This window comes from Chelonoidis abingdonii, chromosome 1, assembly GCF_003597395.2.
Source record: "Chelonoidis abingdonii isolate Lonesome George chromosome 1, CheloAbing_2.0, whole genome shotgun sequence".
NCBI classification, from domain to species: Eukaryota; Metazoa; Chordata; order Testudines; family Testudinidae; genus Chelonoidis; species Chelonoidis abingdonii.
Window position 1 is genome coordinate 201,969,447 of NC_133769.1, and position 27,303 is coordinate 201,996,749.

Consider the following 27,303-nt stretch of genomic DNA (forward strand, 5'->3'; position numbering starts at 1 on the left):
CAGCATATTTGGGGTCTGGAAGGAATTTTTCCTTGGTTCAAATTGGCAGAGAGACTGGGGGTTTTCACCTGCAGCATGAGTCACTTGAAGGTTTAAACTAGTGTAAATGGAGGATTCTCTGCAGGGACGGCTCTAGGCACCAGCATGCCAAGCGCGAGCCTGAGGCGGCAAGCCATGGGGGGGCACTGTGCCGGTTGCAGCGAGGGCGTGCCGCCGAATCCACAGGACCGGGAACCTCTCACAGGCAAGCCACCAAAGGCAGCCTGCCTGCCATGCTTGGGGTGGCAAAATACCTAGAGCCGCCTGATTCTCTGTAACTTATCCACAGAGACTCCAAGTTCTCTCTCTTGAGTGGAAACAGCTAATTACATGCCAACACTGTGTATGTGTACTGCAGTTGGGATTATGACTTCCACTATGCATTACTTTGCATTTATCAATATTGAATTTCATCTGCCCTGTTGTTGCCCAGTCACCCAGTTTAGTGAGAGTCCTTTCTAACTCGTCCCAGTACATTTTGGACTAACAATCGTGAGTAATTTTGCCACTTCAGTATCTACCCTTTTACAGATCCTTTATGAATATGTTGAACAATATTCATCCCAGCCAGTGCAGACTCCTGGGAAATACCACTATTTACCTCTCTTCATCAATCTTTTTAAAAACAAAACGAACGAACAAAAAAAGCAGCTCATCTAGTGAAATTTTAAATCAGTTTTATAATGCCTAGAATTATGAGGCTAAAAGCCCTAGTGAAGATGGTCTGAAAAGGAGGGATGCATTCATCTTGATACTTCCACTGCAGGGCTGCTCTTGTGATATGGGAGTGTGGAAAGAAGTAAAGGAGATCACCCACTGGTGGGAGAGGGCTAAACTCAAAAGCAAGAGAACATTAGTAGAGTTAGAAACAGCTACATAACAGCTGGATTCTATTTAGGCCCCTCCATTGCTGGTGCTCCTCCTTCCTAAGCTCCAGTTGCTCCCTTGAGGTAGCAGCAGCCAAAGCTGTATTTAAGACAGCACTGTACCAGGTGGGAACCTGAGCTTCAACAGGATCAGGGCAACATTCCCTTCTGTGCCCCCCAAACTAGGATGCACATAGAATGCTACTTCAAACACACAAGTGGAGCTAACCACACTGTTTTGCAGATGAAATATAATTGAGAATTTAAAAGGAGACCATACAAAAGCATTAATAGGCTAGATGTTTTCACTTTGCAAGAAAATCACCAGCTATAGCCACAGGCTCATGCAAAGCTTCAGTTCTGACATGCTACCACCACTTAGTCTGAAAGCTTGAAGCTAAGAGGTCTGGAAAATAACTTGTTTTAATATTGGCTGACTTATGCAAAGTCACCCTGCCATACTTACTTTTCAGTCATGAAACAGGATACTAAATTTTTTAAATAATGTATAGTGGTGTTTGGCAATTTTTATGTAAGATCTGTACAAACGAGATTAGTCTCAGAAGCCTTTATTGTATTTCAGTGAAGTTATAATTAAGCAAATATAAGCTATGTACAATTCACACAGTTTAACATCATCAAATGTAACCAATTCAGAATGAACTTGCACAGTTTGGTAGACAAATCAGGTTGGAAGTAACAATCAAGGCAATGGCACAACTCAGCTATGGCATTTGCTTCATATTATGCTCACTAGAAAGACCCCCAGAAAGGAGTGGGATGGGAAGAAATCAAATTAGCAGGAAAATTAGTTGCCATACGTGGGGAATATTTTTCATGCTGTCAAAGTTATGTTAATACTATTTGTGCAGCAAGCTTATGGTATATGATAAAAGCTGGGAGTGAGACAAAGTAATCTCACTTCACTTTATGCTAAATGCTTTAGAGGTAGGTAAAACTGATGATAAGAGAAGGATGTCAAACATGTAACCAAAACTGTAGAACACGTACAAGGTCATCCAATATAGATATAAAAACATCAAATTCTCCCTTTTTATCTTCTCCAGTTAGAACACACTGGACTCCAGTAATAATGGAACATTTCAACTTAATTCTTTCCTAAGTGTGTACTCATTAGAGCTAAGAAATATACATGAAAAAAATCATTAAAATGAGGACAAGTCATCCTGCCACATATATTTCATCAGCAAAATGATCCCTGAAGAAAAGCTGCATTAATGTAACTTTAAAAAGTTAATGTCTTTCATATATTTGTCATGCTCAAATATATCAGATTCAGATGAATTTAGGTTTTTCTTGAATGTAATGGTAAATATAGCTAATGGTAGTAAGTTACTGAACACCAGACGAGTGTTTAATTTTACAAGAATCATGTCATTAAATTGTGTTTGTGCTATAATAATGACAGGATTGAAAATAAAACTGGTCACTCACATTGTCCCTTTATTATGGGACCTTGTTAAAAAGTCTTCACCTTTTAAAAATAGTTCAAAAGCTATTCTGTATTTGACTTTTTCAAACCCTTATATAAAATTCTTCTTAAAATCTCACTCTCAGCCCAGGATCTAATCAAGATTTTTTCCTCTTAGCTATCCAGAAGTTTAGCTGAGACACTTTGAAGGACTCACTTCTGCTTTGAGGTATCCAGCTAGGCATTGCTGCATAGCTTGTAAAATCAGCTACAGCTCACCGGTGCATAAAAGTAATAGTTGATCTGATACAGTGTGGGCTTGATCCTGCAAACTTCAACTGAAGTTTGTCTCACGTGTGAGGGTTTGCAGGATCAGATCCTACATGGTGTTGCAAGTTCATGTATGAGAGCAGAAATAAAGACTTCAGAAATAAAAAATTTAACATTTGCTTTAAGATATATACATACACAGCCCTATATTGTACATATTCACAAATCTGTCCTATGAAAAAAGGGAACTAATTACAGAAAACTGTCAAACCATTTTTGAAAATCTCATAGTTCATTCAATTTAGAGAAAGCAAAGGAACATTAACAAAGAATTAATGCAACATCTGAATATTTGGCAAAATGTAAAAACAAACAAAACAAAGATGTCTAGATACTGGATACACTATAAAGGGCATGGAATTAATGCTAACTTTAATTATATTATCCCCATAACTCTTCTGTTCTTCCAAATTTGTAGATGAGAGTACTGTAAAAAAACCAGAAGTTTACATGTAATGTGGAAAAAGGTCACTTGACGTAGCAACAGAGGATACTTTAAACACAAGTTTTGCACTTAATATTTTATACTTTGTTTCTTTCATCCCAAATTATAATTCTTTAGCTACAGTACATTTAGACTCCCTTTGCTAATCTTAGTTCAGTCTACTGTAACATCTTTAATTTGAAAATCTACTTTTACATATATTTAATCCCCTGAAGCAATAACTCACCAGGCTCAGAGGCTATATATCCAAGAGTTCTGGTGGAGTTTAACTATGAAAGTGGCTGAGCTAACAACACTATGCAATCTCTTAACAGCCACAGTTCTGAAGATTGGAGGGTAGTAAATGTACCAATTTTTAAAAAAAGTTCTAGGTGTGATCCACACAACTCTAGAGCAGGAGACCTCACAGGTGTAAGTGGCAAACTGCTTGAAAATTAAAAATAGAACAAAATATGTGAAAGATCATGATATGACAGGGGATAACCAGCACTTTCTGCAAAGGAAAATAGTGCCTCTCCAATCTCTTAGCATTCTCTGAAACACATCAGTAGACAAGCCATAAAGGAGAACTGGCTGATCATTTATTTAGGTATCCAAATACGCTTTTACAAGGTCTCTGCACAAGAGGCTACTAAAAAAAGCTAAACATTCCTGGAGCAAGAGAACAACAAGCATTGTCATGGCTCAAACCTGGCTAGGGCAGAGAAAACAGAATAGGAATAAATGGTGAGTTTCCCACATGACAAAAAGTTGCTAGCAGATGCCTGAAGGTTCTGTACTAGGTCCCATGTTATTCAACATTTGACAATGACCTGGGAAGGGGTGAGCAATGAGGAAGACGACACAAAGTTATTTAGGTTAGACAGGATCAGAGAAGACTGAGAGGAACTTCAGAAAGACCAAAACAAGCCAGATGAATTGGCAATACGATGACAAATGAAATTCAGTGTTGACAAATGCAAAGTAATGCACACTGAATGGAAAAAATTAAACTACTCATACTTATGATAGGGCTCTAAATTAACTAGTAACTCAGAAAAGGGACCTGAGTGTCACTGTAGACAGCTCAACGAGCAGATGCAGTCCAAAAAGCAAACACGATGTTAGGCTGTATAAGTAATGGGATGGAGAATAATACAGCAATCACTATTATATTTTTACATAATATCAATGGTGCAGTACTGGTCATCCTAGATCAAAAAGGTTACTGCAGAATTAGAGAGGTTCAGGAGAGGCAATGAAAATGAACAAGGACCTGGGAAAAAGCCTCCTATGATGAGAGAATGAAAAGACTAGGACTGTTGACCTTAGAGAAAAGATGACTATGGTCTAGAGAGGATAGATCAGGAACGTCTGTTTTCAGTGTCTCATAACATAAGTACAAGGGGGCTTTTACTGCAATTAAAAAGGTGAGAAATTCAAAACTGATAAAATACTTTTTCACACAGTATATAATTAGACTTTGGAACTCATTGCCACAGGCAGTCATTGAGGCCAGGAAATTAGGAAGATTCAAAAAGGAACTAGGACAAAACGATGATAAGAATATCCAGCAGCAAAGAGTCCTGTGGCACCTTATAGACTAACAGAGGTATTGGAGCATGAGTTTTCGTGGGTGAATACCCACTTCATCAGACGCAAGAATATCCAGAGTTATCATAATTAATGATGCACTTTTGGAAGAGGTATTAAACCCCATGCTTCAGGGCTTAAGCCTAATTATCTATTCAAGATAAGGATGATCAGGATCTAATGAGGGGGGGCAGATTACCCCCACATCTGCCTATTGTGGGGTTCTCACACCTTCATCTGAAGCTTCTGGCACTGACCATGGTTGGAAAGAGGATTCAGGACTCGAATGGCCCAGATTCAGTAATCAGCTACAGCTGGGCCAGCTCTAGGTTTACAAGACTCTGTTGAAGAAGAGAGAGATGAGCCCTTATACTGTGTTTCATAATCTGCATGTTTGAGAATAGGAGGATTTGGCCCGTAAATCCCATTTTAGAGATGTTTTCATTAACAAAGGTGTCAGAAGGATTTCACCAGCTAGAATGTGAAGAGACCAGGTTTAAAAAAAAACTAATAAAGACCTCCACATTTCATTTTTCAAGTATGGAAGGGGCAAGGATGGGCCACAGGGTGAAGGATGGGCCAGGGTGAACATTGGTTGTGGATGCTGACAGAGGAGTAGCCTACACTAAGGTCAACAGGAGTGGCTCAAACTTCTTAAAAATCAGGCCACTTACTCTAGTGCTTAAATATGGATGTGGGAGCCCAACTTTAGGCTTCTTAAAAAAACTTTAGCTTCTCCCTTTAACATTTGTTTACTAACAGCATTTAATTGTATGAAAACAAACACCCTTTGTAGTCCTGTGAGCAGAGAGAAACATGCTTAATGAGTAAAACAGAAATGGACTTCAGTTTGGCATGAAAACATGTAGGTTACTTGCTTCATAACATGACTGTGGGTAGAATAAGATAGATGCCAGCAATGGTTTGAAATACTTGGGCACAAGAGAAAAACAACTTACCTAAAAAATATCAATGCATTTTGAAAAAACACAGCTAATCCTGGATACACATTCATGTCTACAAAATAAAAGTGCAAGATATATTAAGTTTAGTAGCTTCATATTGGAAAAGTGTATTTGAGACTATTCATGGAGTCACCATCTTGACACAAACCAAGCATACATTGCTTTGAAGAGGAATGGACAGTGAAAGACAGCACTGCCCTATCTCACAGGGCTGTTGTGACGATAAAACATTAAAGACAGTGAAGCACTCAGAGGCTATGGTAATGAAGCCACATAAGTGCCAAAGGTAGAGAGCAACTGTCACTTCTGGTACTTACACAAGTGATTGTAAATTAGAACACAGCCACTGCAATTCAATATGTTACATGGATGACCATGTAAGAAGAGAACAAAACAAGCTCACAACAAATAAATGGAAACGTTCAAATTCTTATAAAAGTCTCCAGAACCACAATGGATTCCATGACTTGTTCTGTTCTGGGTTTCCCCCCCAATCGGATAGAGAAAGTTTTATTCATGTGCAAAATATAAAAGTTAGTTAGTGAACTTGAGTAGTGATCATAAGTGTGTTAGTTAAAAAAGGATTTGGTTAATAGAGTTTCACAAAACCCTTAGAAATGGAGGCTTCACTAGAATACACCTCTACCTCGATATAATGCTGTCCTCGGGAGCCAAAAAATCTTACTGTGTTATAGGTGAAACCACATTATATCGAACTTGCTTTGATCCACCAGAGTGCGCAGCCCTTCCCCCCCAGAGCGCTGCTTTACCGCATTATATCCGATTTCATGTTATATCGGGTCACATTATATCAGGGTAGAGGTGTACTTGAAAAGTAAATACTGGTTTTGTATGCTTAAAAGACATCTGAAGTTCCACAGGGATAGAAAGTTTTATGTTAGTAGACAGACTAAAGTTCAAGTATCAAGACTATAGACTACATAGCAGCACATGTATATATATAGTTTCTTCTTCAAAATAAGTCACTAAAATCAGTACAGTAAAGAGTGAGAATTTCATTTACAGTTTCTGTTAATCTGAGCAGCACTATGGCTCCTTACTTTACTCACCAGATCTCTATTCTCTGAACTTGCAAAACTCTCAATAACAACATCAACACAAGCGGTACATGTGTAATGGAGGTAGAATTTGCCACTGAGGTCAACAGTACAAACTGGAGCAGGTCACTTTGCACTGTATGTGTAGACTTTTTTTTTGCTGCCACTTTGGAAATGTCCCCTCCCCTCCGTTAAAATGTAATAAGGAAGGAGACTTACTTTGTGTAACATATGCTCCAAAAAGGATCCACATTGAAGCAATAAGTGAACCGAACATCAACATGAAACCAATAAAGAGCCAGATGCGAGCACCTGTAAGAAATATATTAAAAGCATTAAAAATAATCTGATCAGTAGGAGATAATGTATCATAAAACAGAGTGGCCCAAATCATCCCATCCTGACCATAGGAGGAGGCTCTGGAGGAAAAAATCTCCACCAGGATATTCTTGCTGAATTTCTACCACAGTATCCCACCAGAGAGAAGTAAGGCAGGATTTGCTTCTCCTGATGTAACAAGTCGTAGGGTCTGCCACCAAATCTGGGGATCCCTCAGGTATTCACAGATGTCCAGGGCCATCTGTGGACAGGCCCTGTGCCTCCACAATGGCTCTGGCCCCAACAGCATTCTTCATCTCCTAGCAGTGCATCTCCAAGTGGAGCTATGTTGCAAAAACTCCACTCAGCCACTGCAGCCCATGGAACTCCTGGAGTGGGAGAGATCCCAACAGAAAAGATAGCAGAACCCCTAAGCTGTGCTATCTTTTCCAGGGGGATCATGTGAAGCCCTCTGGCCACAGGCCCGTGCCCACTCAGTCTCCACCCCATGGGAACTCCAGACACAAAACAGCCTCTGGAAGTTCTGAAGGAGGGTGAACAGTACCTTGTGGAAGTGGGAGAAGGAATAGCTATATGCAAAGGATCTCCTCCATGCACAGATATATGGGTCACTCCAGGCCAATATTAATAGTCAGTGGGTACATCGACAGGTGATAGAAGGTTTGGGGGGTCTGGATTGGTTTTAAAAAATCATGCCTTGTGTAAAAAAAAAAATGCATAGATGTTTACGAAGTGAAATTAAAACCTGTACACAGGAGTCCCATAGCAGCCCTACCTCCATGTAGAAGCTCTGAGCAAATGATGATACACAATGACCATGCCAGGGAGTTTCTACACTCTCCAAGGCCAATTAGATGGGCTTTATGCTGGCTTGAAGTAGCCTAGCACTAATGGAAGTGTTTGGGGTGGAACAGGAGAGAGGGCCATTGGATCCACAGAAACTCCCCACACAGACAGCATGGAGAGGCAGCAGCCCCTTTTCCAACCCACAGACTGGTGTAAGATTCAGAGTGATTGTACTGCCGCCTCATCAACCCATCTCAGGTTGTGGATTGGGATTTCATTCCCTCAGTGCTCATGCAGGATCCACAGATAAATGCTAGTTACTCAAGCTAGTTATATGTACTTCCTGAATTTCATCTTTAGTAGGAAATCCAGAAATCATGTTCTAAGGCTCAAAAATGGCAAAAAAAATAAATAAATAATATTTTCAGAGGTTAATGAGCAAAGAACATTTTTTGTACATTCTGTGAGGTTATGAAATTCATTACAAACTGTAGTTGTTTTCATGTAGCTCTTTTAATGCTGATTAAATAAACCATTTACCTGTTCTTCCTAGACATCCATCACTGTAGCTATCTCCTCTCACCTGTGCATTTGATACAGCATTTATCCTGGGACAAAAAACAAACTCAAATATATAAGTTTATAAGTCTAAAGCTTTATAGAAAAGCCATTTGAAAATTATGATGGTTAAAAACAAAATTAAGGTTTTTAAGAGATGTGAAAAATATTCAGAAAAAGTTACTAGGCTGGTTGTTCCCTTCCAGTCACACAGTTTGTAAACTCTTTGTTTAGACCAGATCTTGCAACTGGATCCAGAAGGGCAGATTTCTACACCCACACAGAGCTTCAGTGAAGTCCATGGTATCCTCTCAGGTGCAAGGTCTGCTCCAAGGCAACAAGCATCTGAGCCTTGTTTAAGTGGCCTTTTTAAAAAATAATTGAAATATCTGTAATATATTCCTGGCTTAAGTTAAATGCATTTTTTTAAAGTTAAAGACACTCCAAATAGATTTGTGGGATGATTGTGATGAAGACAGTAGCATGAATCACTCAATTATCCACTACTACTACTGATCTAAATTCACCTCTGATGCAACCCTGAAAAAAAAAATGGTCATCAAAATAAGTTTCAGACCCAAAGAAAGAGCTGTAGGAGTAGGTAGCTACACCATGGACCAATCTGGCCTAATATGCTTCGTGTTAGCATTATTGCATAATATATCAGAGTTTTTCTCCAGGAATATGAGCACTTGTTACAAAAGGAAAAGATGATGCCTTATATTAAGCCAAGATATGTATATTTTTAAAGATAAAACTTAAAGGCAGCAGAGAGAAGAAACAAATAACCATGAAACTACCCAAGAGAAAAGGAAGCAGAGACCAAGAACTTCGCCTTCTTTTGTGTATTACGCGAAGGAGGTACTGGTGGATTAGCGAAAAGTAATGATGCTGATGGTTCAAATTTAGACTATACAGAATGCTGGTTAAATTTTCCACTCTGTAAAATTATGCATCTATGCATTTACAGGAAGGAAGTACCCTTTTAAATATACAATTATCATTAGCATACTTACATGAAAAAAGCTAATGTGGAAAACACTCCACAGGTGTGGAATGCATGGTTCATTTGTTCTGGTTTAGGATAAACTACTGCAGCATCTATCATTATCCACCAGCCTGTGAAAAACTAGAGAAATCACACAGTATTATGAAGCTGGAGGGGTGTGAAGATAAACTCTCAGCATGTATTCTTTGTTTAACACTTCATGCATATTGCTAACTTAATTTCTTCTTTTCACAAATAAGCTCTTAAAAAAGTTTGCTGACATGTATATTCCGTAATCCAGTGAAGCTGAAAAAAAACTTACTGCTGACATTTTCAAAGCAGTGTTTGGGATTTAGCCATAAATCTTCTATTAAAATTAAAGAAAAGGGTATAGCTAGATTACCTTCATTGCCTTAAAAACTTGAACATATGTTCCCAATATATGCATGATTTAGCCAAGTAAAATGTAAGTACTGTAACATACTTTGTTATGCCAGACACACACACACATCACACAGGAGTCCTAGTCATGGACTTATACTAGATCAGGGGTCGGCAACCTTTCAGCAGCGGTGTGCCGAGTCTTCATTTATTCACTCTAATTTAAGGTTTCGCGTGCCAGACCCAGTAATACATTTTAATATTTTTAGAAGGTCTCTTTCTATAAGTCTATAATATATAACTAAACTATTTTGTATGTAAAGTAAATAACATTTTTAAAATGTTTAAGAAGCTTCAATTAAATTAAAAAGCAGAGCTCCCCGGACCGGTGGCCAGGATCCGGGCAGCATGAGTGCCACTGAAAATCAGCTCATGTGCCAAAGGCGGCACACGTGCCATAGGTTGCCTACCCCTGTACTAGATTATGTACTAACACAGAACAAAAAAACAAGGCCTTGCCCCAACAAGCTTATGATGCTAAGTATAAGACAAGAGACGACAGATGGAGACAGACCGACTCACCAAAGGGGGAATACAAGGAAACAATACTGGTCAGTATGATAGGCTGTGGTCTCAGCACACAAACGGTCTAGCCGTTGTCAAGTATTCTGTAGGCCTCACAGCAAAGGAGAGTTTTATGGACAGATTTGGAGGAGGATAATGAGTTAGTTTTGTGGATGTTTATACGGAGCTTCTCCCAAGCGTAAGGGGCAACATGGGAGAAAGCATGAAGGTGCTTGTTTCAAAAGTCAACAAGTAGGCGATGGCAGCTGGCATCATAGGCAGATCAGAGGCAGGGGTCTACCTTTCAATACTACATTAGATTTGATAGGTAGGATGGGGATAGGGCCATGAAGGTCTCTGAAAGTGAACTACATACCTTCCAACAATTTAACACTTTTTAAAAGAAAATCAATACCAGAAAAAGAAAAAGTAGTATCAGAACATCAAATTCAAACAGAGAGTACACATCCAGGTGAACTGTAAAGGTCTTCCTAAACAAACTTGAAAAATATGAAGGAATATATTGGTTTAAGAATGCAGTTAGCACTGCAATTTAACAAAATCTGATTTAGGAACATTTTATTTTCAAAGATGAATGAAGTATTAACGCCACATTAAATAAGATGACAACTCTGGATTCATTTATGTAGTTTGAATACTTACCAGTACACCTGCAACTACTGAAGCAACTGCATTTCTTCTTTCACTCCAGTCAATACACTCACACTCTGGCCATCGGAAGTTGTCTAGGAATCCTGCCATTTCTCTAATCGTTAGATTTTTCTTCTTTATCTGTACTCTTGCATGAATTTTTCATTAACTGTTGAATCCTAAATAATTTAACAGAACAGCCAGACAATTTAGAAACTTCATGATTTTTTTCCTTAAAAATATATATTTGACAAGTTTGTTAAAGACAGCATCCATTTAAAAAAAGCATTTTTTCTCAGATCAAATTTGGGCTAACATTTTGGTTTTGTAAGAACAAGCTTTTACAAACTAAGTCTAACAGCAATATAGCCACAATTAAAAAAAAATCTAAAACCTAGAACCCAAACAATGAAGGGTTATGTCAGCTCAAGAAGTTAAAAATGATTAGAAATTGAATTCTCTATTTTCATCATCTAAACTGACAGAAATGCAAAAATAAAAAAGCAAGCAAGACAACGTAAGTGGTAAAAACTAAATATGACTTTTAACCTGAGAGTGTCACTTCAGAGGCACAACCATCTTTCAGCCACTACAAATACCCTTGTAGACAAAAAGAGAACTATCACAGATGAAAGGGGATTTAAGAAGTTCTGGTAAACGCATAATTGGCCTTTACATCACAGCATCTATTAAGTTAGATTCCTGATACCAGTTGTATTCAGGGACTAAAGATGTTGGGGAGTACCGCACTCACACCACAGAGAGAAGGTAATAAACTTGTTGATTCAGCTAAGGAATAGTGTTAATAAAATTTGAAAGGTGTCTTATTTAGTCCTTCTAGACCAAGGAGGTAGGTGCATCACTGCAGAATCTTAAAAGTCAGAAGGCTAAAGCAGGGGTAATTAAAGAGAAAGCTATAAATAACTGTAAATAGAAGTGAAATAATTAAACGTTTTATTGGCTGATCACTAACTATAAAAGTTTCTTAACTACGATTTTACTGTTCATAGTCTATTACATTTTAATCTTTATAACATATCCTCCATTTGCACATTCCTTACATTTGATATGGTATAGGCTTGTATACCTGGTTTTAGCTTTATTTATTTATTTGTTTGTTTGTGGTGTTGAGTTCAAATATTTACAAGATTTACATAGCATATTAGCAATTCACAGCAAGCATGCCTAATATCTAATTCTGTTTTAATATTGTAGTTAATCATTTCCCTAATCTATACACAATAATCTACAAATACTGTTTAACTATACGTTATGATTAACAATTAACTATCTTAACCAAAGTACAGGAAAGATTGCTGGGGAGATTTTTAAATTCCATTGTTATCAAGAAAAATCCCTCATTGAAGGTCAAAGGAAAATGAAATCCAATACTCAGTATCAGCCTACACATGAATAAAGGGCACTTCTTGTAGTTTAGATTTTTATAGAAGAAACAAGCAATTCTGAATCTAGCACTATGATTTCATCAATGGTTATGGTGACATCTTAAATCACTAAAGCAACCCTTGAACAATTGGGTAGTCAACCATAACTTCCAAATGAATGTATTGCATAATTCAAAAAAAAAAAAAAAAAGAATTAAACAGCAGTAATGGATACTAGCCCAAGATCCAGCTCTTAGATAGAGGATTCCAAAAGATTCACATTCTTTCCAACTCTTCCACTAGTTCCCTCTGTGCTTCCCTCCCTGTATCACAACTCTACTGGCTCCTACTTGTGCTTCCTTCTCCACCCCACCTTTAAGTTGCTGATTGTTCCTCCTGTAATTTCTTCATTTCCTTTCAACTCTCTGTGGCTCCTGTTTCCTTCCCTCTCCTTCACTGACCTCCCTATCAGAAGGTCTGGTCCAACTCTGATCATCTCATTACCACTTTCTCCATGAACTACAGGTTCCTTTCTGTATGGTATTGCAGCCATTAACGACAACAGAATGGCACATGCAGAAACATGCAACATTTTAAAAAACATTTTATTACGGCAAAGTTACAATAAAACGTTAACATACTACACCATAAATTACTTATTCAGGCTCTAGTTAATATTCAAAGATCCTGGCTAAAGATTCTGGCCTGCTGATGGGAAGCCTCCCTCTTGAGTACACTAGAAAGGGTGAGCAAATTTCTAGACACCTATCCCATTTTTGGCACTTTTCTTGTGTACATACTTGGTGTGAAAGCTTTTTCATTAGAAAGACTGTCCACATTTTTCTGTACTACTGTTTCCAAGAGAATGGGTCACATTTCCAATAATGTGCAATACAGAGTCTAGCTGCTAACAAAAAAGATCTCTAACAAACTGGCATTTTGTTATAAGATGAATCTCTAATAATTTCCTGCCCAAACCATCTAATTCCCTGACAAGAACTACATGTGCAAGTATGTTATCCTTTCCCCATAATCACTCCATCAGAGTGCCACCCTAGTAGCAAAAATATGATGGATCTTCACTGGAGCTAAATGCCATCTTTATAGTAATTTATAAAAAAAAATTATGAGCTGTACAATTTGAAGAGGTATATCCCTTTTCCCAAATAGAGATCTTTGCACTAATCCCTCTCCCATCTTTTCATCTGGGTTGTTTTCTTAACACCTTTTTAAAATCAAAATTGTATGTATCTTGGATATTTAAACCTTTTCCACCTTTCTCTTATGTCAACTCCACAAATGTGGATAAAGGTCTAGATACAGCCACCTCATATCCAGGTTTCACAGTAAAAATGACTGGTAAATACCTGATCTTTATATTATTTACATTATTACATACCCCTCGGTATATAATCAGGACCCAGAAACAGCTGTCTGAATTAAATAATCTCAGAACTTATCCACAATAGATAGTCATGTTGATATAGGAATAATTTCCTAATTATTAATTAAAGTAGTTAAGGGAGAGGTCTTGGTGACAGGAATTTAGAAAATTTGTCCAAAGCTGCTAATGTGGGCTGGATGAGTGAGTGACATTTTATTATGGTGACCTAAATTTCTTTATAACCCAACAATTACTGTGAATAGCTATATTTGAGCTCCAGTCTTGATTGAATTTTATCCAGTGTTTGGATGGTCTATTGTTAACCCAACTGATCACATCTTTTAATTGTGATGTATAATAATAAACCGAATTAGGAAACGCTACGCCACCCACTTAGTAGACTTGTAGAGAATTTTAGAATTCAACCTATGCAATGTGACTTTTTCCACCACATAACATATTTGACATTATTTTAATTGTATTGGCTCAGGGGTTCCCAAACTTGGTTCATGGCTTGTTCAGGGTAAGCCCTGATGGGCCACGAGACACTTTGTTTACTTGAGCATCCGCAGGTATGGGCCGCTCGCAGCTCCCATTGGTTGGGAATGGCGAATTGCGTCCACTGGGAGCTATGAACGGCCACACCTGTGGAAGCTCAGGTAAACAAAGTGTCTCGTGGCCCACCTGGGCTTACCCTGAACAAGCCATGAACCAAGTTTGGGAACCCCTATCATAGCTGATGGGTGTAAATTATCACCTTTTAAAAATCATGACTAGATGACATTACTAAAATGGCAGGTTTTGAATATGTACACATCTGAATTCTCTCTCAGTTACTCTGATTAGTGAGACACTAGCCACTCTTCTTGATGTGAGTGTGGTGTGTAAAGTACCATTGCCTAACTATCACTGGATCTTTATGGTGAAGCTCATTAATCTCTGAAATACTGGGAAACAGAACACTTTCTGTATAAATACTCTGCAAAACCTGCAGTGTAAATTCATGCAATTTGCAACACATTTCAACTAGCAGCAGGGTATGTGCTAAAATTAAGAATATATTGTGCTACCTCACAAATACAGAAAGGAAGGAAGAACTTTAGGCTGATCCATCAGGCATGTATGAAAAGGACTGCAGCATTAGTAACTCACATACATTCACTTTTCAACCAGATCATCTTTAAGGGAGGACTAAGAATTATGGCATGAATGGGTAGGACAAAGCCACAGACAACTGAAAGCATCACTGAGTGGTTGTGCTTGAGAAACAAACAAGAGCATAGTGAGGCAATAACTAGAGACTGCAATATATTTAGTCTAGTGATATAAACCTTTGTACTATATTTGCCCAGAAATTGCATGCAAGAGCTTAACAGAATAGCTATCATTTAACAAAAAAGTAAGAGAATGAAAATATACCAATTGTAGGATCCACACAACTGTTCATAACATAGTACATAAAGATTAAAGGCAGAGTTATGTGGCTGTCAATAATTCCCCCGAGTTTTCCCCACACTCCAATAGTTGAAGTGAAACCTATACTCTTCTCTCCCTGCCAGATTTGCTTTATTTTCTTTGAGGTTTGTAGGTTTTACATTTTGTATGTTAATACGTATATAGATTTTAGGTGGGTGGTATGAATTATTCATATTTATGATGCAAGAATGTCTTTGCCAGTGGCATTTTGCACATATAATACAGATCTCCTGCAATCATCTCTAACCTGCTTAAATTTGAAAGCTAGGAAATAATATAATTGTTACTTAAATTAAATTTCAGCAAAGGTTTATAGTGCATGATCCAACATCTCTCCAGTAATGTTAATTCCTTATAAAAATGTCAGGTTTTCCCAAATTGAAGATTTTTAAATTCATTCTGATACTGAGATTACCTTATATAGGTTTCATGGAATTGGTTTGCATATGAATATTTTTCTTTTTTCCTGAGCAGTAAGAGCAGTTATTATTAGTCGGGGCATGACAATTCATCAGACACCTGCTTGTCAGAGAAGTAAATCTACTTGCCATAGGTTGGTACTAAAGAAGCACAGCAATTACCCCCAAACTACTGAAAAGTAGAGTACTGAGATTCTTACCAAGATTTTGGTACCAGAACTTGCTCCCCCTCTTGTTAATGGGTTTAGTGCTTGATAAATGTGAAGCCCCTCCTACACCCATCTGACACCTGGAAGGGAGAAGGAGATTCATCTTCATCCGGACCCCAAGTCCACAGCCTCCTGGCTGAATGGGGTGTCTGCTACTTTAGTCTTTTCCCAATCAACTGGTTACTACAAGAGCTGGGTCCCCACAACCCTATTCCTCACCCAGTTTTCTTAACCCCGCCTCATAAATCATAGACTCATAGACTTTAAGGTCAGAAGGGACCATTATGATCATCTAGTCTGACCTCCTGCACAATGCAGGTCACAGAATCTCACCCACCCATTCCTGTATCAAACCTGTGTCTGAACCACTGAAGTCCTCAAATCATAGTTTAAAGACTTCAAGGTGCAGAGAAACTTCCAGCAAGTGACCCGTGCCCCACACTGCAGAGGAACGCGAAAAACCCACAGGGTTTCTGCCAATCTTCCCTGGAGGAAAATTCCTTCCCGATCCCAAATATGGCGATCAGTTAAACCGTGGGCATGTGGGCAAGACTCATCAGCCAGGAAAGAATTCTCTGTAGTAACTCAGATCCCACCCCATCTAACATTCCATCACAAGCCATTGGGCATATTTACCGCTAGTAGTCAAAGATGAATTAATTGCCAAGGCTATCCCATTATACCATCCTCTCCATAAACGTATCAAGCTCAATCTTGAAGCCAGTTAGGCTTTTTGTCTGCACTGCTCCCGTTGGAAGGTGCTTCCAGAACTTTACGCCTCCGATGGTTAGAGACTTTCATCTAATTTCAAGCCCAAATGTATTAATGGCCAGTTTATATCCATTTGTTCTTGTGTCCACATTGGCGATTAATTTAAATAACTCCTCTCCCTCTCTGGTATTTATCCCTCTGATGTATTTATAGATAGCAATCATATCTCCCTTCAGCCTTCTTTTGGTTAGGCCAGTGGTCCCCAACGCAATGCCCATGGGCGCCATGGCGCCCGCAGGGGCATCTTAATGCGCCTGTGTCCTGGCCCCCAGGAAAGCACCTGCTGAAATGCTGCCAAATTTCAGCAACGTTTCAGCGGAGACACCTCTTGATTCCAGATGAGGTCTCACCAGTGCCTTGTATAACAGTACTAATACCTCCTTATCTGCTGTGAAAATACCTCACCCTGATGCATCCCAAGACCGCATTAGCTTTTTTCACAGCCATATCACATTGGCAGCTCATAGTTATCCTGTGATCAATATTCCAGTGCCTGCTTCCACTGTACCTCACATCCTGCCCAAACAGCAGGAGAGAAATTGACATGATTGTCAGTTTCACATTGCCCAGCACTGTAAATATCATCAGTGAAACTGACTAGAGTTAGTTTCATATTTACTTTCACAGAGAAAGGATATGGGGGAATATTTAGGTAATAAACTAAAATACTCTATGGGGTTTCACAATTACGTATAGATAAAGTAATCATTCTGATCATATTTACACTTTCAATAACTGCCAAATAGAAAATAAGAAGTCAAGTTCTACACAGGTCACATTTACTTTAGAATGCTAGAAGTTCATGAAAATTAAGCAATCTTTTCATCAAGAAGGCTAGAAGCAAAGCATCTAGCTATTAGCCACAGCCAGTCATTTTCTTCAAATAGAACTACTTTCACAAGGGTTATAAATTAATTTTTTTAAAGAGTTCTAAAAACAAGAGAAAATAAGAATGCTACCTGATATTTTTTCCCTGATCCCAATATTACTCAAACATTTTAGAGAGAAGTAATATTATTGATATCATGCTATAGTGGACATGTTATAGTGGAAATAGCATACAACTCAGAATCCAAACAAAATTACTGCTTTAAAGACAGATATGTCAGCATTACAGACACAGTATAACTTAAAATAACAATAACTTTACCCAATGTATTAATCTGATCTGCCTCCCACTAAGAAGGATCAATGTTTCCTCTCTGTTCTGGTTTTCTAAGCGGTCACCCTCTCATTGAAAAAACGCCTGCTAGATTTTCAGATGACTACAACATCCAATTCTTAAGAAGATTCATATGGTTAAACCATTTTTTTCCTTAAAAAAAAAAAATTATTTAGTCAAAAGGGCAACGTGAAATACAAAACTTCTCTCTTTCCTAGGACTTAGATGGAAATGTAGTCTGCATTTTTCTCATCCTGAGGTATTAGGAAAATGAGTAACTCTGCAGATTTATAATTTCAAAACAATGTGTCATTAACCCTAGTAAAACTTCTCAGAACTCAAGTAATTTGGTGGTGATAGAAATATGTATATACAGTCTACACTTGCAAAAAATAATATTTAAATTTTTTAACATTCAAAAAGTGGAGCACCAAATTAGGGATGTTTGGCTCACTTGGGAATTCTGAAAGCTCACACGGGAAATCTGAAAGCTCACACAGAACTTCTCTCAGCATTTCAGTAACTATCCACACACATCAGATTCTATTTTTAATACTAACATTATGGGCAAAATAGTGAAATCAGGGAAGCTGTTGCCACCTTGCCCTTGCAAATCTAATAGGTTTTTTTAGAAGATCTGCTAGCTGAAATGCAAAATAATCCGCTGCCAATGCATATTATTTACTTTATTACAGAGTGCATTCCTGATACTCAGAATTGGCTCTGAAACATGAGTTTTGTTTGAACTTCACTTTCCAGACCAGAGGGACAGTGCAACAATTAACATGAGTAGACCTGATAAAAAAGCCAGCAGGTAGCATTTTTCTACAATGAGAGCTCATAATGGACAACACAATTTTCCTGCTTCTTCAGAACATGAATATAAATATGAAGAATAAATAAGCAATGAAGAATAGTTTGCAAATGAACTGGCTCTGTGGATGAGGGGAAAGCAGTGGACATGTTATTCCTTGACTTTAGCAAAGCTTTTGATATGGTCTCTCCCACAGTTTGCTGCCAGCAAGTTAATGAAGCATGGGCTGGATGAATGGACTACAAGAGGATAGAAGCTGGCTAGATCATCAGGCTCAACAGGTAGCGATCAATGGCTCCATGTCTAATTGGCAGCCAGTATCAAGCAGAGTGCCCAAGGGGTCGGTTCTGAGGCCAGTTTTTGTTCATATCTTCATTAATGATCTGGAGGATGGTGTGGATTGCACCCTCGCAAGTTGTAGATGACACTAAACTGGGAGGAATGGTAGATATTGCTGGGGGTAGGGATAGGATATAGAGGGACCTAGACAAATTAGAAGATTGGCCAAAAGAAATCTGATGAGATTCAACAAGGACAAGTGCAGAGTCCTGCACTTAGGATGGAAGAATCCCCATGCACTCCTACAGACTAGGGACCAAATGGCTAGGCAGCAGTTCTGCAGAAAAGGACTGGGTTACAGTGGGCGAGAAGCTGGATATGAGTCAATAGTGCGCCTTGCTGCCAGTAAGGCTAACAGCATTTTGGGTTATATAGTAGGGGCATTGCCAGCAGATCGAGGGATGCGATCATTCCCCCTCTATCGGCATTGGTGAGGCCTCATCTGGAGTGCTGTGTCCAGTTTGGGCCCCATGCTACAGAAGGATGTGGAAAAAAAATTGGAAAGAGTCCAGTGGAGGCAACAAAAATGATTAGGGGGCTGGAGCAATGACTTATGAGGAGAGGGCTGAGGGAACTGGGATATTTATCTGTAGAAGAGAAGAATGAGGAGGATTTGATAGCTGCTTTCAACTACCTGAAAGGGGGTTCCAAAGAGGATGGATCTAGACTGTTCTCAGTGGTACCAGATGACAGAAACAAGCAGTAATGATCTCAAGTTGCAGTGGGGGAGATTTAGGTTGGATATTAGGAAAAACTTTTTCACTAGGAGGGTGGTGAAGCACTGGAATAGGTTACCTAGGGAGAGGTGGTTGAATCTCCTTCCTTAGAGGTTTTTAAGGTCAGGCTTGAAAAAGCCCTGGCTGGGATGATTTAGTTGGGGATTGGTCCTGCTTTGAGCAGGGGGTTGGACTAGATGATCCCCTGAGGTCCCTTCCAACCCTGATATTCTATGATTCTACAGAATAAGTAAAGAAAGATATTTATATAGGGGTCTACTTTGGAGACCGGCTCTGACTTCAGTGTGAATTTAACCCTGGGTACCGTGCTCCAGAGTTCAAACCTTCAATGATGCAGAAGGAGCGCATCTGCTGTAATCTGCAGCCCATTTTTCTAACATAATTTGAGCATGGAAAGTACCTAGAACTCTGCAAAGAGGAAGCCTCAAACTTTCCTATGATAATGATATTTATAGGACTTCAAATATGGAGTTTCACTTAAAGTTAAAAATAATTTTTAAACATTTCCTTAGTTACTTATGTATCACCACACATGTACAGAATACTATATACCTGTGTGCCTAATATCCTAGATTATTAATAATTAGCTTTTATATAGTACTTTGTTTTCAAGACTTTTAACCCATCCTCAACATCTCAAGGAGGGAAGCAAGCATTACTCCTAGGGGAATTCTGCGGCACTGCGCAATGCAGAATTTTGCAGAAATCAACATTGTGCTTGCAGAATTTCCTTCCCCCCACAGAAATGGGCTGCTAGCCACCACTAAGGGCTGATGAGCCAGGCAGAGCCCAGCTCACACATAAAAGACACTGTCAGGGGGAGAAGAAGGGAGCTACAGGATTCCTGGCAGCTGCAGTTCCGAGCATGTGCTGAAAGGAGAGGGCAGTGCACAGGAAATTCCGTGCAAGTCTGGGACCAAGCATCAGGCTGTTTCCCCCTCTGGATCCCTGGGGTCTGGAGGGAGGAGGGTGCTGGGCAAGCGTGGGGGCCCTACAGATGGGCTCTGATGGGGGAAGGCGGTTTGGGTGTGGCAGCTGGAGGGGCCCCGCAGCTGGGCTCTGGGGGGAGGAGTTGTGGGTGTCTGGCCTCCTGGCTGGGCTCTGAGGGGAAGGGGCAGAGAAACAGGAGCTGGGTTGTCATAGGGGTTTCTTTAACTCTCTGCTCCTGGGGGAAATTTTGTGTGCATCTGTACTGTTACAGATATACTTGCTGACAGGTATTTTGAAATAAATTACCAAAATAATTGAAATTGGCATGATTATGTAGTGTTATTTTGACAAATCTGCAAAATTTTGAATTTTAAAATATTGTGTGCAGAATTTTTAATTTTTTGGGGCAGAATGCCTCCAGGAGTAAAGCATTATTACAGCCATTTGACAGATGAAGAAACTAAGGCCCTGTCTACACTGGCAAGTTTCTGCGCAGTAACGCAGCTTTCTGTGCAGTAACTTCCAAGGCGTACACACTGCCAAGCCACTAAGTGTGCAGAAACTGCGCAGTTGTAGCACTTTAAAAAACACACCCCAGCCAGAGGCGTAGAGCTTTCTGCACCAGGGCTACAGCGCTGCGGTGCCAGTATAGACACCGTGGCGATTACAGAACTGTGTTTGGCCTCTTGGAGGTGTCCCACAATGCCTGATCTCATCTCTCTGGTCATCAGTTTGAACTCTACTGCCCTGCCCTAGGTGACCAACCGTCATCCCCACCCCATACATTCCTCTGGAAATTGTAAAGTCCTCTTCCTGTTTGCTCAGTAATGCATGCAGTGGTCTCGGCGCATCTTTCCAGGGGGCCATGCCTGCTCCACACACCAGGTGATCCCCCACTTGGAGCAATGCTGAGCTGCTGGACCTCATCAGTATTTGCGTAGGGGGGGAGGCTGTCCAGACCCAGCAGTGCTCCATCCATAGGAATTATGATACCTATGGACAGATTTCACGATGCATGACAGAAAGGGGCCATGACCGGGACACATTGCAGTGCAGGGTCAAAGTGAAGAAGCTGCAGAACGCCTACTACAAGGCGCGGGAGGCAACCACCATTCCAGTGCTGCGCCCATGGGCTGCCGGTTCTACAAAGAGCTGGACGTGCTACTTGGCGGCGACCCCACCTCCATTGTGAAGACCAGTATGGATACTTCAGTGACTCATGTGCCAGTCGAGAGTGGACCGAGCCAGGAGGAGGAAATCTGGGACGAGGATGTGGAGGGGTAGGGGGACCCAGAGGCAGAGGATGACTCGGAGGCCAGAGATGCATGCAGACAGGAGCCCTTTTCTACCCCAGAGGCGGGTAGCCAGTCACAGCTGTTGGAGCTTGGCAAAGCGCAAACAGGAAAGGAGGCAACTGGTAAGTGGATCTGATTTGAGGAATTCCTGAAGCGAGTTGTTGGGGTCAGAAGAGTTGCAGAAAGCAGGCTTGTCTCCCACCGCATGCCTAGTCTGAGCGGCCAAACAGGTTGTTGATAGACTCCCTCACTTCACAGGAATCTTCTTCAGAGATCACCAGGAAACTCTCATGGAGATACTGGGCAACCCGCTGCCACAAGTTCTTGGGCAGAGGTGCTTTGTTTCTTGCCCCATTAATAGTAACTTTCCCGTGCTACTGTGCCATCATGGGGGTGGGAGACCATTGCTGCACACAGGCGAGCCACATAGGGGCCAGGGTGGAAGCTGCAGGCTTGGAGAAGACCCTCCCTTGATTCCCTGCTCACCCTCAGCAGTGAGATATCTTCCATAATGATCACATCCTGTGGAAAGTGTGGGGACAGGAATGATTATCAGGCCCCCACTACAGTGCTGGCTCTCTCCAAGAGCCAAGTGCCCAATGTAAGCAGGGTCCAGGAAGAGTGATACCCTTTCCCTGCGGCTACCCACCATTTTGGGGGTCTTGTGGCTTATGTGTGCTTGCCTGGGGTCAGCCACTTAGTGAGAAGTGTGAGAGTATTGGCTTAGTTTTAAATCACTGAATCAGTGTTCTCTGTTTTGCAAAAAATACTGCTTCTGTAGAATGTTGCGTTTAAACTTCACAGAGATGACCTTGAGAGCTCAGCCTCCCTCTTTGTTAGCAGCAGCTGAACAGCTGTGCAGAATTAGAAAGCGGACAAGAAGAACTAAAGAGGACTTTCTGCATGTTATGATGTACTCTACCTCTGAAAAACAGGAACTGAAGGAGTGGCAGAGTGGCAGGACAGCGAGAAGAGGGACCAAAAGGAGAATGCGGCATGCCAGAATGAAGCCACAGAGCAGCTCTTAAAGGTTATGGAGCACCAAGCAGACACGCTCCAGGCGACACTAGCTCTTCAAATGAAGCAGCTCCCTGCCCACCCTCCCCTGTAGCTGCTGTTGCAAAACTCTTTCCCATGCACCCCCCCAGACACCACCAACACACTCTTATCAACCTCCTGGCTCCTGTCTATAACTGAGGCATTCCACTCCTCCTTCCTCACAGTTCAGCACTGTGGACTCCAACTGTACTCAACACCCATCCCTCTGCAGTTGGCCCTGATGAAGTACAGTGCCCGCTGCATTGTATTCGAAAGGAGAAGGCTGGATATGATCCCTGGACATATACAAATCTTTAGCCGTCCTGGGACCCCTCTTCGTCCTGGAACCTACCCTTATCCCTCTCACTGCTGATGGGTTTTTTTGTTTAACTCTCTCCTCCAGTTGTTGTCTTTCAATAAAAGAATTGTGTTGGTTTGAAAGCAATCTTTATTCTATTAATTGAAAGCAAAAAGAGCACTGCAAAGCAACATACAATTATGTTACACCCACTTATTACATCATGTGCACCAATCACCTCCTAGCACTACAAGCACTGCACTCCCGACCACAGCAACAAATATTAGTGGCTTTCAGCTTCAAATTGCTGCCTCTCAGCATCCCTGAGCCTTATGCCCCGTGCTGTGCCCCTCCAATAGCCCTGGTCTCTGGCTGTTCAAACTCAGCCTCCAGGCACTGAACCTCTGCAGTCCAGCCCTGAGTGAAGCTTTAATCCTTCCCTTCACAAATATGGAGCATATAGCATGCGGCTATAAGCACAGAAATATTGTCATTGGCCAGGTCCAGCTTCGCATAGAGGCAGTGCCAGTGGGCTTTTAAAGGTCCAAAAGCACAGTCAACAGTAATTCTGAACTTGCTCAGCCTGTTGTTGAACTGCTCCATGCTGCTGTCAAGTTGTCCTGTATATGGCTTCATAAGCCACGGCATTAAGGGATGGGCGGGGTCTCCCAGGATCACAATGGGCATTTTGACTTCCCCTACAATGATCTTCTGGTCTGGGAAGAAAGTCCCTGTTTGCAGCTTCCTGAACAGGCCAGTGTTCCGAAAGATGCGTGTGTCATGCCCCTTTCCGGACCAGCCTGCGTTAATGTCTGTGAAATGCCCACAGTGATCCACAAGTGCCTGGAGAACCACTGAGAAATACCCCTTGTGATTAACGTACTTGGTGGCTAGGTGGTTTGGTGCCAGAATTGGAATGTGTGTGCCATCTATCGCCTCTAGGCAGTTAGGGAAGCCCATTTGTGCAAAGCCATCCACAATGTCACACATGTTGCCCAGAGTCACAGTCTTTCAAAGCAGGATGCAATTAACAGCCCTGCACACTTCAGTCAACATGAGTCCAATGGTCAACTTTCACACTCCGAACTGGTTAGTGACCGATCGGTAGCAGTCTGGAGTAGCCAGTTTCCACAGTGCAATCTCCATGCGCTTCTCCAATGGCCGGACAGCTCTCATTCTCCTGTCCTTCTGCCACAGGGCTGAGGCGAGCTTATCATACAGTCCCATGAATGTGGCTTTCCTCATCCAAAAGTTCTGCAGCCACTGCTCGTTATCCCAGACATGCATGACAATGTGATCCCACCACTCAGTATTGTTTCTCGAGCCCAAAAGCGGCATTCCACTGTGGTCAGCACCTCCGTGAATACCACAAGCAGTCTTGTGTCGTAGCTACTACACATGGCAAGATCAATGTCACACTCCTCTTGCCTTTATAGTTTAAGGAATAACTCCACAGTCACTCGTGATGAGTTGGTCAGAGCGAGCAGCATCTTGGTCAACAGTTCGGGATCCATTCCTGCAGCCAGAAGAGGCAGGGTGCGCAGTATACAAACCGTTGAAAGATGGAGCCAAATGCAGACGGAAGCGCACGATTGCTGGGACGCGAAGCAATTTATCATGGGTCATTGGGACAGGACCCAGGATGCCCCGTGACCCCCTCCGTCTTCCCACAAGTCTTAGTGGCAGAAAAGAAAGAGGTGCTCTGTGGGATAGCTGCCCAGAATGCACTGTTCCAAATACCGTTGCAAGTGCCACAAGTGTGAACACGCTATTGCGCAGGCAGCTGACAGTGTGAACACACAACAGCAGTTTCCCTTCACCACTCTGAGTGGCGCTGTAATTTTTCCAGGGTAGATGTGCCCTTACTCCAGAACAAGAGCATCACTGGAGGTAATGCTAAACAGGAACAAGGCATGCTTGTTCCGGAATTTGAGTGTACATACATGGAGTTGGTTGGGAACAGCCTACCGCCTTTTAAATTCACACCCTACCTTAACTAGCATTAACTCTGAAGTATCGACAAGCCCTAAAATGGAACTGGAACTGAGGAGTTCCATCCGAAATCCAGTCCAGAAGGCTACACTGTCTCCCATGAAAGAAAGGGAAAAAGTTTACTTATTATGCTTTTCATTTATTTTTGCATTTCCTAGAGTTTGCACAATGAAAATCCAGTATACATGGTCTCTGCACTTCCTGGTGTCTCTGCAGAGTGCTGGCTCTCCTTGTTTTCAGATGAGAAAGAATGGATAGGAGGGGGGAAGAAATTAAAACCAAAAATTTATTTCAAAAGGGTAAAACATCAGGCTAAAGACAGTTAAAAATACACACTTATGTTATAAAAGAGTTTGGGAATCCTTGAACTAGTCCATTATGATCACTTATTTTACACACAGTTTCACTTTCAGGTTTTCACCCACTGACACACAATGGTACATGATATGGGCTGTGACGCAGAAAAAGGGGGCAAAGAGGCGTGAGGTGGTGGATGGTCTTGGGGGGAGGGGCGGGGCAGGGCCGCATTCTGGTGCCGGTGCTCCCTCCCCTCACTTTTAGGGAGCATCCATCCCCCAGCCCTGGGAGCAGGGGGGAGGAGGTGAAGGGGCTGTGCCCCCCCAGCGCAGAGAGCGACGAGAGCTTTTCACCCTCACTCCTGCGCGCGGAGGGCCGTTGGCCTGCGGCCGTTAGGAGGGGCTCCCGTCGAGCGCGTGGGGTCTCCTGCCGCACGTGGAGCAGGCGGGGCGGGGGGCGGTTTAGAAGGGGCGGGGGGATGGAGCGCTCTCTCAGGAACAGCCCCTCCCCCAGCGGGAGGCGGCAGCCGCCAAGCTGCTCACCGCCTCCCTTCGCGAGGGGTCGCTTCGCCCGCCTGTCCCGCGAGCTCGCCCCCTCCCCGCGCGCTGGGTCGGTCCTAGGGGGACGCAGGCACCAAACCTACCCCGTCCTGCGTGAGACACTTCCTGCTGCCACAGCCCTGCCGGCCGGGGAGGACGGGTAGCCGAGGAGACTGACATGCCCCTCTGCCCAATCAGCAGCCGCAGCGAGGCGTCACAATGGGCTGGGCGGGGAGGAAGGAAGCACCGCGCTGTGGTTAACCCGAGCCGGGCGTGCGGGTCCTGACCGGTCCAGGCCCTTCCCCGGCTGGGAGCCCCCAAAGCAGCTCGTGCCCCTGCCCCTTCCCCTCGGCGCTGCAGCATCATCACCGCCGGGACCTCGCGTCAATCTGTCCCCATGCCACCCCCCCGCCGCACGTGGCAGCCGTGCCGTGGCCCCTGCCCCACGTGCCCCTCTGCAGCCAGGGCCTCTCGGACAGCGCCAGGCAATGGGGCAGTGATGTGGTTACAATACGTGCAACCCGCCGCTTGGGAAGAAAGGACAGCGGCCGTACAGCTAGGGTGACCAGATCTCATGATTTTATAGGCACTGTCCCAATATGTGGGGCATTTTCTTATACAGACGCCTGTTACCCAGTTTTTTCACATTTGCTATCTGGTCACCCTACGTACAGATGCGGTGGGAGCTTGCTCCTGCGGGGCAGCGACAAAGAAAAAGACATGGGGTTGGCGGTGGATAATTAGCTCCCATGCGATGCTTTGGCCAAAGGGGCTAATGTGAGCCTAGAAGGCATAAATAAGGGAATCACAAAGAGGTTATTTTATCATTTGGCACTGATGCGACCACTGCTGGAATCCGACCTGTGACAGTCTGGTGCCCACAGTTCAAGAAGGATGTTGATAAGTTGGAGAAGGTTCAGCGAAGAGCCATGAAAACGACTAAAGGATTTGAAAACATGGTTTATATTGACAGACGCAAGGAGCACAATCTGTTTAGTTTAACAAAGAGAAGGTTAAGGAGTGACTTGATTACAGTCTGTAAATACCTACCTAGGGAACAAATATTTAATAACAAGCTCTTCAGTCTGGAAGAGAAAGGTATAACACAGAGGTGGGGAACTTTTCTGTCTGGGTCATTGACCCACAGAAAAAATCAGTTGCAGGCCACACACAGCCCCCCCCACCCCCCGTGAGGGGGTAGGCATAGAACATGGGTTCTCAGACTTTTGTACTGCTGACCCCTT

The 27,303-nt window shown here is 42.1% G+C and overlaps 1 protein-coding gene across 4 annotated transcripts; it reads right to left on the bottom strand.

Annotated features, from left to right (window-relative positions):
- Positions 1-1,458: 1,458 nt before the first annotated feature.
- On the bottom strand, positions 1,459-26,328 carry TMEM50B (transmembrane protein 50B). Of its 4 annotated transcripts, none has more exons than XM_075073608.1 (7): positions 15,839-15,943; positions 10,987-11,153; positions 9,407-9,519; positions 8,373-8,440; positions 6,927-7,019; positions 5,644-5,701; positions 1,459-3,094 (listed from the first exon to the last, which is right to left on the bottom strand). In XM_075073608.1, exons 2-7 carry the CDS (start codon positions 11,083-11,085, stop codon positions 3,049-3,051), a joined length of 477 nt encoding a protein of 158 aa, XP_074929709.1. In that variant the 5' UTR covers positions 11,086-11,153; positions 15,839-15,943; the 3' UTR covers positions 1,459-3,048. The 4 variants fall into 4 exon arrangements, with proteins under 4 accessions (XP_074929709.1, XP_032644987.1, XP_032644988.1 ...); XM_032789098.2 differs by lacking the exon at positions 15,839-15,943 and adding an exon at positions 26,164-26,322 and having other exon boundaries at positions 2,962-3,094; XM_032789096.2 differs by lacking the exons at positions 5,644-5,701; positions 15,839-15,943 and adding an exon at positions 26,164-26,328.
- Positions 26,329-27,303: the final 975 nt, after the last annotated feature.

What these genes read in the sequence shown, in the direction of transcription:
- TMEM50B (XM_032789096.2), bottom strand. Translation starts at nt 11,085, where the DNA reads ATGGCAGGATTCCTAGACAACTTCCGATGGCCAGAGTGTGAGTGTATT. An exon ending in TCCACATTAGCTTTTTTCAT is followed by an intron (nt 8,441 to 9,406) that starts GTAAGTATGCTA and finishes TTTTTGTCCCAG; the next exon opens with GATAAATGCTGTATCAAATG. An exon ending in TGGAGCATATGTTACACAAA is followed by an intron (nt 3,095 to 6,926) that starts GTAAGTCTCCTT and finishes GTTTTTTTACAG; the next exon opens with TACTCTCATCTACAAATTTG.